Source organism: Prinia subflava, chromosome Z, assembly GCF_021018805.1.
Source record: "Prinia subflava isolate CZ2003 ecotype Zambia chromosome Z, Cam_Psub_1.2, whole genome shotgun sequence".
Classification (NCBI taxonomy): Eukaryota; Metazoa; Chordata; class Aves; order Passeriformes; family Cisticolidae; genus Prinia; species Prinia subflava.
The window spans coordinates 88,822,919-88,835,193 of NC_086283.1; the positions used below are offsets into that span (position 1 = coordinate 88,822,919).

General features: G+C 37.5%; 1 protein-coding gene across 1 annotated transcript in view; it reads left to right on the plus strand.

Moving 5' to 3' along the window:
- PARP8 (poly(ADP-ribose) polymerase family member 8) overlaps positions 1-9,659 on the plus strand; it is a 125,130-nt gene extending 115,471 nt beyond the window's left edge. The window contains exon 26 of the mRNA XM_063423388.1: positions 24-9,659. Coding sequence (XP_063279458.1) covers positions 24-126 — 103 coding nt within the window. The 3' untranslated portion in view covers positions 127-9,659. The remainder of the gene's footprint in view (positions 1-23) is intronic.
- Positions 9,660-12,275: the final 2,616 nt, after the last annotated feature.

Genomic DNA, 12,275 nt, shown 5'->3' on the forward strand with positions numbered 1-12,275 from the left:
ACTGTACTTTTTTTTTTTTTTAGTTATGAAGATGGTCAAGTGGGTGATACAAGTATAAATACACAGGAACCAAACATTCATAAAGAGATTCTTCGAGTCATTGGCAATCAAACTGCTACTGGTTAAAAGGACCACTCTTATTTAATTGATGTGAAGCCTTCCTCAGTCTCAAAGCTGGATTTTGAACTGAAGAAGATGCAAAAAACTAATTTATTATTACTACACTAAGCAAATTAACCATTTGAATACTTACTGTTTTCTTACTTAGTATTTCGTATCTCATCAAAATACCTGAGATGGTATCAATTAGCAACTGTAGGGGTGCAAAGTCTATTATTATAGTAAAACAATTAATAATTAAACAGGCATTTGAGTTGCTCAAAATAAACAGACATTAAAAAGGACTTTTGTGCTGATATTTTTATACTAAACTTCAATTGGAAGTTTTAGTACTGTATACTGGTATTTTAAATTTAGAATGACTGAATTACAAGTAAGAGAGAAGATTTTATAGCGGAGCACCTGTGTTATGCAGGATACTTTGCAATAAGTAAAATATTCTCGTATTAAAACACAATAAAAGGTTGTCTGGAACATGTAAAATTGAAGAGATTGGTTACCTGCAGCTATCTTTGATTCTTTTCATTTTACACAAATGCAGTTAGCATTTAGACTCGAAGGTGAAAACAACAATGCATTTTTTTATTTACTGGGTGAAACAAAGCAAAATGAATGTGATGATGTATGTTCAGTTTTCTTTATCTTCTCTGGAACACTGTCTTACTCATTAAGCAGCTCGGTTGCATTTTTTAATTATACAAGCCTAGGAACACCTGGAAAACCTAAAGCTGTTAGTTTCCTTTTTAGAATTTTTGTTTTTATACACTAGATTTTACAATTTCATTAGATCAACAAAGTTTTTTAATGTTTGCATCTTAACTTCAGTGAAACTGCTCTGTGATGAAATTCATCCACATTTTAAAGTATGTGCTGAGTTAAGGCTTTTACATGGTTGATTTGATTGTTGGTGCATCAGAAAATATATACAAATGCAAAATTCTACTGATTTTGTCTTGGTAAAATAGTTTTGTTATTTAATTTCTAAGCGATAAGAAATTCATTTAAATATCTCTGTCTTTTAAATTAACACCTGTTTTTTCCAAGTGAGTAGGATGGCAACACAGATAGAGAAGGGTCCAGTCTCCAAGACAAAAAGCATACATACCCTGTGCCCTGATGAATGCCCTTGGCAACCCTCAAGGTGGCTATCCTGAAGCATCAATCACGCCCTTGAGTATGGAGAGCAGTTCATCTTACCTATCTGTGCAACAGCTACAAAGCCACCTCAGAAAGCAAAAATAGACTGAAACTTCTCTTATGTTACTTTCATAATAAAGATACTAAAGCACCAAATAACAGCACAACAGAGCACAGGTGTGTTTGTTTCTTTTAAACAGAAGCGAATTAGCTATGCTGTAATGGGTGATTCCTACTTTCTAGTTTATGCTACACTCCTGTATTACTTGCAGCAGTTGAAGTGCCCTGCAGGTAAAATAGTGTCATTTGGCCTAGGAGCATATATCTGGGGATGTATTTTAGCATTTTACACTTACTTGCTTTATTTTTTAGTTTTTCTGGGTTTATATCCAGACTTGTAGAGCAAATTCTGTTTGCATATCCCCATTTTGCTGTTAGTTCTATTGATTTGCACCCTCATTTGGTGGACCTCTAAATTAGAGATGCACTACTCTAACTTGTCTTTCATGCTGGGACACAGGTTAATTTCTTGAAACAAAGAGATTTCCTGAAACTTGTCTGTCCACAAAGGACTGCCATAGGTTATTTGACTGCAAAGAGTCAACATACATCAGAAGTGGAGCTGAAACCCTGGCATGGCCATCTCTGTGTAGTGGTCCTGCCATATGTGTCTGAATCACTCAGTTTTGCCTAACAAAGAGAAACTGGGAAGCGAGCCCACAAAGATGTTCTGTTATTATTTGCTGAGCTGACAGTCCAGCACCCCAGGATGCCTATTCCAAAAAAACTAGGGGAAAAGAGAGATGACCATGAGTGAACTGGAGAAGCCAAGTAAACAGTCATCTTCCCCATCCCCTCAAGCTTATAGCAGGGTTAGAAATGAAACCCTTGAAAGAAGGAATCTGAAATGTAGCTAATGAGTTGACCTCTGTTTGCGTTGTGGAATCATGATACTGGTCATACATGGTGCCATCATAAGTATAACCCCAGAAAAGGGAAGGGAAAAATACATTGCCGCCAAATTTTAAGACTGCTCAGAGGTTTGTTTTAAATGGGTGAGCCATGGTAAAGGACAGTGTGGGGGAAAGCAGGACTTCAAATTGTATGGAGGCCTTGCTGTTGTAAGGTGCCTGTCTCAGGGGGTGCTGAGGTGACTGACATAAGGAGGTAGAGGGATGGTGAACAAGAGTAAAAGACAGAATGTGACAAGCCCAGGGGTTACAAACCAGTGGAAGAGGGCAAAACCTTTCAGGGAGAAAGGTAGTTCTGAAGGGAGAAGATGGCATTAGCAGCTCAGGTCCATGTGGTTCACAGCAGGAAAGCTACAGCATGAGCATGCACAGCCCGTGGCAGTGTGGGGGTGCACCACATAAACAGCAACTGAATTAGAGCCAAATTCTTTGGCCAAAAACTCAGTCACATTTTTTTTAACCAGTATATTAATGAGAAACTTCCAAGGCTTTGTATTATTTGCAGGTGAATTTGAATCTTCAGATCATTTAACGAAGTGTTAGTTCTCAATAATTTTAAAAGATGAGGGGAAGGAGGGATTTTCATTTGGCATCTGTCAAATAATCCACATATAGGAAATGTCAAAGCTGAAACAAAGCGTTTTATCACCAAGAACTGGAATGTAAAAGTCTGAAGATAAGATTCTCTTTGAAGGATTTGTCCTTTAGGGTTTTATGCAAAGGTGGAAGTTGCATGTTGTCAAACGCTTCCACATAACTTACCTTAGCATGGATTCTGGGGGATGAAAAATAAAGATCCCAGGATGATTTGAGCAAGACCCTGTGCTATGCCCAAAGCCCTTGCATTTCCCTTCATCAGTTACCATGCACACAGATTGGTCATGGACCAATCATTCTAACTCCTGCTGTAAAAGAGGCAGGCTTTCCATAGATGAATTTTAATCAAAGCAAGTAGAGCCCCAGGCTCTGCCATCTCAGTAGAAATTTCCATGAAGTTTTTGCTATCGCCATACTCAGTGTGGAGCAACCAAGGAAGTTCTTGGTAAATAACTTTCTAACTTCTTGCTATATCCCACAACAAAATGCAAGCCCTCCTCGTGGTGGAAAGGTTTGACAGAAAAATTATGTTAGTCCTTTAGTGTTGCACCCTAGTTATGAATTGCCGTATTTATACTGCTGAACATCTTAAACTTTTAGAAAGGAATCCAGAAAGATGCTTTTAAATCTTCCTTGAGATTCAGGCAAGTATTTAGCATTCAAGGGCTAAATTAAGCAATTTGAGGTATCTTTTTCTATGATATTAATCAATAGGGTCCTGTTTTCTTCAACAGTGCTACACTGTTTTGATAACCCGAATCTTTGGCTTCCTGTTACCATAAAGTGGCCAGGTTGTGTAATATTTTGGTTAATGTTTTACAGGAACTAGTCAATGACACTAAAATTTTTAGGCTTAAATTTTTACACTGCCCTTGAAAAAACTCTTAATGAAGCTGGATGATTTTAACATAATAGCTGTTGGTACTAAAAACACATCTGATTAATTATGCTAAGATTATCCTTTTGTTAATACAAAGTCACTCCAGATTAAGACTTTGTGCATAGATCAATTAAACTTTGTTTATAAATCACTTACTACTGTGAAAACAATTAGCATAATTCCTACAAGGATAAATACAAAGTAGAAAAAGAAAAAAGCCAAGAGGGAACAACTGAATTAAGAAATTCATAGTTTAGAAGGAGATACTAAAAAACCACAAACCCTAAGTAAATCAAAAAATAATATCTAGTTACTTAAGAATTATATTAATTTAGATAGATTTTTTTCTTGGCTCTGGGAAATGGAAAGTGAGATACAAAGAATATGAGCCATGACTCACCACATGCAGCCTCTGCTGGCAGTGCTGCTGCAGCTGGAATGGCCCTGGCCACCCATTCTCTTCTCTCCTGTGGCACACAGCATCCTGTGGTGTTTCATTTGCAAAACTGAGGTGTCAGTCTGGTGTCTGTGCAATTTCTTCATTACAAACACCACCTCAAGGTGAAGGATGAGCCTGTTAAGTAAACTGAGCAAGGTCTATTGCTTGTAGAGCAGATACAATTCTGTGAAGCACCGGATGTTGTTCAGAAAGGATCTTGAGTCCGGTCAGATGAATTTATTCCTTAAATAAATTCCACTCAGGATGGGGTGACGCGTGCTTCAGAAGGGGATAAATAAAAGGGGATAAATAAAAGGGGATAAATAAAAATGGGAAAATTTGCTCCAAGCAGAGCGTCATTCCGTGTGCACCGTGCTGTGTGAAATGCACAAGGATGTCGCCAGGAGTTTAATTTCACCATTTGTGTTTGGAAGCAGGTCTGAAAGCACTGACCTCCTCTGTCTGTCCTGGCATGTCAGTGTTGTACTCCTGCTCACTGGCTGCAGCAACAGCCACTGACAGGAGCAGAAGGAATAAGACAGCTTGAACTGCTGTTCCATAGCATTTTGATTGCATGCTCCTGCTAAGTTTCAGTCTGCCACACAACAGCTACAATGTAAATTACTGCCCATTACACTTTGCATTGGGATTTTGTATATCTACTAGACATGAGGCTTTTGTAAAGGGAAAAAAATAGTTTTTAGATCAACATATCTACTGTGTTGAAAACCTGTTGAGAAGATTGCATTAAACATTTATCAAAAAGTCAGTAAAAAATAGTCCTTATACATAGACATTTAATTTAATGTTCTAAAAATAATTTTTGAACTTACCCAGTGTATATTGTATCTTTGAATTTTAACAAACAGCCACTCCTTTATGTAAACATAAAATATGCCAATGTTTCTTTTAACTCCATAGCCTTTTTTTTTCTCCAGATAAATTTATTAAATTATGTGCACAAAATCATACTGCAGCCTGCTATTTAGCCTATGGTGCCTTAGAGTTACTCAAATATTTAACAAAATGGAGATAATGTAAATACTGCCAGAAGATCACTAAGGCCAAATATTTTCTCTATTCACTTTTTACTGCACTTGCTTTCTATTGCTATTTAAGCCTCTTTTATTCAGCTTTGTAACAGCTATAGCATTGTAGCCAATGTAAATGTTTACCTTCAATAAATCAGAATTTGTTCAACAAGCACTGGGCATTTGGGCACTATTTTGAGAATTCTGTTCGAAGTTAAAACAGCCATTTAAGAATTAAACTGCATCTGAAGCAGTTTCTTGACTTTTGCTAATCTCAATGACATCTAAAAGTTATGTCGTGCTTTTACACATGTTTTTGAAGTAAAATTTTTTTGCAGTGATCTTTTTAAAAACACTTAGATGAACAGTAAAAACAGCTTTTCTTGCTGTGCTTATCTGAATGGGTTACCCAAGTATAATAAAGGCATTATTTTGCATGTACAGTATCATAAAATGCAAAAAGATGTCTCAAGATGCTTTTTATAATTGCTTTTAAAGAAGTCCTCTGTTTTTCTTTAGAGCTGTTTTTGTCATGAAAACACAGCAAATATATGACAAACCGTGTCATTCTTTAATGTGGCTATGTTTAAAGTATAAATACACATCTGCAACTCATAAAATATGCAGACATTCGTAGGACTGGTTATTCAGTGAGTGTACTGGTTTTTTCACTGCCTGTGAGCTCATTTTAATTATATGGGTGGATGTAGCTTGCAACTTTCGAAAGTTTTACCTTTTGTTTGTTAAATTTATTAAATTATGATTGCAGATTTTGAATTGAAAGAGTCAAAGTGGTACTTAGTATTATTTTGACTTCTGTGAAGCATATTACACAAATATGACTATCAGAGAGACAAAAAGATGCATCATTGCTACTCTAAATGACTGATAATTTGCCTTTGATTTAAGTGTAGAGGCTGGAGCTTGCATTCTCTAATGGAAGAGCTATTCCAAATTTTGGGGATCTTAAATTTGGAAGCAGTAACTTACAAACTCACAAAAGAAGAGCTGAATCAGTGGGGAAATCTCAGACCTCTGTAGAATTGGTACTCACAGAGAGCAGGAGGGACAGAATTTATGTTTGCTTTGATTTAACTTACTTCATCTCCAAGTGGCTACATCACAAGTTCTCTCAATATGCACCGGTATTAAGTTTTCTGTTGAGGTCTTTGGTACATTGTATTCACCTGTTGAACAGTTCCATGTGGGACCCAAGAGATTAGTAATTCAAACAGTAATTGACAGCAGTAAAAAATCATTGCTATGGACAACAGCTACTTTCAAATGCATACGTTGCATTTTTAACTGGGGGAAACGCAGAGTATCTTCTAAGAAAATACTACCATTGCAAAAAGGGCATACTCTTTTCATTAAGACATGTTTGCACACTTGAGCAAATTCTCTTTTGTGGAATTAGTGTGCAGTGCAGTTGGAGCAAGTGATTTTGCGCAGGGGTCACAGCCTTGGTTCCTCCAAGAGGGATTTGTTCTCCTGAAATACTGTGAGGCAACTTAAATAGAGCTGCGTGAAAGGAATGAAGCCAGAAGTAGCCCAGGGCCTCAACTTTGCCATGCCCCAGATCTGAGCACAGTGCAAACACTTTAGGAGAAGAAAACTTAAAGAATGAAGCAAAGGCCTCTATGCCTTTCAAAAACCTAGTGTCAAAACAGGTGAAAAAAAGGAACAGCACTTGGAAAAAATATTAAATTGGCATTTCTATTAAACAACATTGTAGAATCCCTCAGGCTGATTTTCTTAAATGTTGCTAACATTTCCCATTCACAGTTAAGGGAGAGAAGTGTAATTTAACACATAGAAGTTGAAGCCTCTGAACAGGGCATAAGACCCTTTTAGCATCAGCACTGTCTGTAGTAAACCCAAGTGCTAGGGATCAGCTATTGGATTCCAGCCAGTTCCAGAAAACTGGCATTTTGCAAGATGCTGAAGCTGTGGGAATTACACTAGCAGCAGGAACAGTGACTGCTGCAGAAGCAAGAACAGCACAAGTCTCTAGGGATTGTGTCTGGAACAAAATACAGGAACTCCTGGCTTATGGTTTGCTCAACAAAAGCCAGAGCTTATCATCAGCAAAGCATTTCTAATTTGTAACTTTTAAAGAGAAAGCCCTCCATTGTTTGGGAGAAATGAGAAGGGGAAAAAAAAGAGTAGTTTTCTTCAACCTGTTGGCCTGTAGCTGGATAGTTCAGTCTAGTGGCATGTCTGGGGCAGTGTCCCACTGTACTGGCATGTAGCAGGTTTACATAGAGCAGTCGTTAGGAACTTTCTTAGAGATCTCAGGCAGAATGAGGAATGTCTCAATTGGCTGACAGTTCCTTGGAGCCAGTCATATATTTTATGTATATTTTAATGGAGTCTTTATAGGTAACATATTCCAGAAAGGGAATAGGTGGCTGATACTGTCCTTTCTTCAAGGCTGGTTTTCAAGTCTGATCACACCATTCTTCCTGTGTGAGCTGCTGAACAAACAGTTTTGCTGATTGTTTGTTTTTTTTTTTAAACTTCATCTCTCCTGATCTTTCTGTCTCTCCTAGACAATAACTTGGAGTTTGTGTGTATTTCTGTTCACAACCATCTACAAAGGTTAATTCAGTATGAAGAAGTTCAGAGATGAGAGGAGTCAGAGGCTAAACTAATTCGAATGAGTATAAATATAATTTGAATGAATATAGATGAAAATATGTAAGTGTATATTTCAAATTTTGTATATATTTGTAGGAACGTAAGTTGAAACAGAGCTTCTGACTCAAAATAAGGATCACAATATCACTGTTTACAACCCTTCTGACAAGTGCAATGTATTACAAACAGGTTTTAACTACCCTAATGTGATAGGTTAGCAAGATCTGACTTGCTGACTTTTTGTCAATGACACATTTTGCTAGTGGCTTTTAAATTTTTTGCCTGTGAGGAATTCAGTCACTCCTCCTCTGTATGTGTTATCACATAGCTGGCAGGTTCTGCTTCATGTGGTATTCCATATGTGTGAAATTGTATTATTCCACTCTTTGGCTTTTTATTGTCTTATGCAAACTTTGATTTCACGCTTGCCATTCTAATCAGTAGTACATGAATATCAAAAATCTAAAGATCTCCTCGCACCAGTCTGATTTCAGATTCCGGCAGATACTTTATACTTTGGAACTTTGCAGGGTTTTTTTTTCAGCTGCATCTCTTGACAGTACCAATAACAGTCAGTCCATTTTTTGCCCTGGTTACAAGGGTCTTTTGGTGGTTACTAAACACCTTGTTAAATCTGAGAGGTGGCACTTCTGTCTCTCTGAGAGTTGATTTATCTTTTTTGTTAAGATCTCTTTTCTTTTTTTAAGTCTCCAATGGCCACTTCCACTACAAAAAAGTTACAAAAAATTAGAGGACTTGTTCGGTAGATGATAATTTTACTGTTTGTTATGTTGTTCAATGACTTCATATTCTGTATATCTATACCAATGTGACCTGAATTTCTGACCATTTGCAAATCTTTTTCCTGTTGCTCTTATTACTCATTGAGATAGCCTTTAAAAAAAAGTAGGATATGAGCATTAAAGTACAATACTGGTATGTTTTGGTTAAAATGTGAAAATGTGCAGCCATGAATAGTAAAAAAATTATTGAAATTATAGTCCTTCAATATGAAAAGCATGTGTACAAACAATTTACTTACACATGAGAACAAGAATGTGTGGCCAAAAAGGTATGCCAAAAAGGCTGCTGGTAAAAGCTAAAGAGTTTTATAAACACTATTTCCTGTCTTAATTTTCTTTCATCTAAGCAAATTTGGCAGTCTAAGTTCAAGATACTCCCTACCTGTAGTTCTGGCTCTGTTTTGAAACAGGGGTCAAATTGAATTGCTGGTCTTTCCTTCACAGATTCTTCTTTTCCTGAGTTTTTATGAGGAAAGCTTACTGGGGTCTTAATTACTCCAAAGAGTGTTACTGATCTCCTAAATTACTCTGCTTGAACAATTTCCATAGATTGGTTTAAATTGTATTTTTTCTTCAGTAAGCTACCATAGGCATTTGCTTCTTTTCCATGGAGATTTTTTATGTTTGTAAACCTCAAGTCTTGAGTTTTTTTACTTGAACAAATCTTTTCTTACGGGGATTGAAAGACTTGATGGTATGTGTGCATGAGATTTATTATGAAAATTTTACTTTTGTCTTTGTAAGTGGTGTCTCAGTGGCCTGGGCAGCAGATGCTTGGTGTAGTGCAACAATTTATGAATTGGTCCCAATAAGGACTGATTTTGATTTTGGCTTTTAGGGTATCATTGACCCATTGGATAAAGCTAAAAATCCTGACTATTCTGATCAAATTCTGTTGTCTGTAAATTATGTTACTTTGTGTAAACTGTTCCTTTACATTATCTGCTCTGTGAATCTCTATTCATATATATTCCTGCCAACTCTACTATGCATGAATGCAAAGAAAGAAACAAAGGTACAATAAAGATGTGGTTCATGGTCCCTGCTGACTGGAAATTGTGTGTGGGTTCATGTAGGGTAAAATTGTGCAAGAGGTCACTCTAGCAGTTTTGTGAGCTGAACAGTTGCCTTTCATGCCCAGCAATGGTTGTGGACCTGTTCATTTTGCCTGCGTAGGCACAGCCATCCAGGTCAGACTTGGTCTGTTTGTTTGTCTGGATCAAGATGTTTGCTCTGAAGAGTATTTGGTCTTCCAAAAGTATTCCTTTGTGGAAGATTACATTTCTTTGGGGGCACTACTGTGCTTGCTTTTCACTTTGTACAGTTTCCTGTGATGGAAGCAAGTGCAAAATGGATGAAGGATAGTATTATTTTGATTTGTAGAATTATTCCTACAACATGAGTAAGTACAAGTGAGCCCACAGCATTCAGGCCTCTACATACACTTCAGTATCCACAACAATAGACTTCAATTTTCTCTGACTAGATATATATGTATATACATCCATGTATCCTTTTTAGTTTTGATATTCTGATTGCCAAGTAGGTCTTTGAATACAAAAAAGTGGGGACCATTTTTTTATATACACAGAGATTGTCTAGACTTGCTAAGAAGGCTGAGCAAGTAGAGATCAGTAGTGAACAACGATTCATTTCAGTGCTCTGCTAAACAGAGACTACTGAATCCTGTGGGTGGTTTTACAAAAAACGTGAGCAAATATTTACTGGAAAGGTAATTCTCTCTGATCAGAACAGATTCACAACCAAGCTTCTTGAGGTGCAAGGCTTGTTGTTCAATATATTCCATCCCACCAGACCCAAAACAAGGATTTGATTAAATACTTGTACTTGCTCTTTTTTTTTTTTTCCTTCCTTTTTTTTTTTTCCTCCCCACCAGAAACTTTCTCTGGGCAAATAACTGTATCCAAAAACTTTTCTAACTGTAAAAGCCATTGCCAGTTAATCACAGCTATGTCAGTTTAAGGATGTGATTTCCACAAGTTAGTCCCTTAGATTTATGGTGCTCTCTATGATTTTTATTTTCTCCCCACATTATGAATGCCTCATTTCTCTTGAGGGTCATAAAAACTTGAAAGGTATAGTAGCAATATACAATGCAGACTTCCTTGCACCCTCTTGCTGGTCGGCATAAAACCTGAATTGAGGTACTCATTTCCTGCAGTGATTAATCAACATAATGTGATCACTTGATGAAAATCAGGCTATAGTAGTTAGATATTTTTAAGAGGAATGTTGAGCTTGAGTTTTTGTTTCACAGTCCTTTCAGCATTGAGTGAAATTTATTCTTGTGATTTGAGCTCATCTCTGTATCTTTAATATTGATATTATTTCTTTAGGTCAGGATTGGGCCAACCAACTGAGGGCTACTTAACTGAGGAAGCAATTTTGCTTACAGTATTGTTGCTTCAGTGTCAATACCAGACCAAACTGCTGGTATGAAATGCCTTTCCAGCGTACTTGTTGGTGGGCAGGGTACTTTCCTTGTACTTGCAGGGTACACCAGGCAGTGTGCCTTAAAATTTGTCCATTTGTGCAAATTTCATCTGAATTGGGTGCTGTCTTCAGTTACACCTGAGCCACGGGGTCCTTCACCTTCTCCAACTCAGCCCAGATGCAATATACTTGTCTCACGGAGGTTCAAACAGAACCATTTTTAAATTCAGCTCCAACAGCTCCAAAGGCTCATTTACAGTAGAACACATATTCTTGCTCAAAAAAATACTTAGTTCTATGCTTACATTTTAAGTATTTGCATAAATCCTGTCTTGGAGCTATACTGTGTTGTTGCCACAAAAAGTATCAGAGTGCCAGAGGGCCCCTCTCATGAGGACAGGCCAAGAGAGCTGGGGCTGTTCTGTCTGGAAAAGAGAAGGGTCTAGGGAGACCTTATTGCAGGTTGAAAGGAAGACAGGGAAAAGCTTTTTACTGGGCCTGCTGCAATAGGACAAGGAGTAATACTTTTAAAATAAAAGACGATTGATTCAGACTATATATAAAGAAGAAATTATTTACAGTGAGAACATTGAAACACTGGAACAGGTTGCCTAGAGAGGTAGTGGATGCCCCATCCCTGGAAACATTCAAGGCTGGATGGAGCTCTGAGCAAGCTGATCTAGTTGAGGGTGCCAAGACTTATTGCAAGGAATTGGACTAGTCTTTATAGATCCCCTCAAACCCAAACCATTCTATGATTGTGTGGAGAACCTTTCCCAAAATGTAATCACCTGGCTTCCTGGCCAATCTCTGAATGCTGGAAGCCTGCCTCCTCTATCTACCCAGTACTGGCTAGACAGTATTGCCTCTATCTTTTCTTGTGTACACTTAAAAGAGTTTCACAGGAAAAGCTGCCATGCCACTGGGGCACAAGCTCTAGCCCAGCACCAGAAAACCTGGTTTTTCTACTGGCTGGGTTTGCTGCATTACCAGAGAAGTCACCAAACACAAGCTTTTGTTCCAATGATTCTTCTCCTGCATAAACAAGGTCAGCTGGTAGAAAAATAAAATGTGTGAAGTCTTTCATGGACTTAGGGAGTGATACTTTCAAGATCTAACGCCAGTGCTGCAGTAGGAAAAATATAACAGCCTGAGCTTTCAAACACTTATCAAACTCCCTGCTCATCTCAGTATAATCAGATT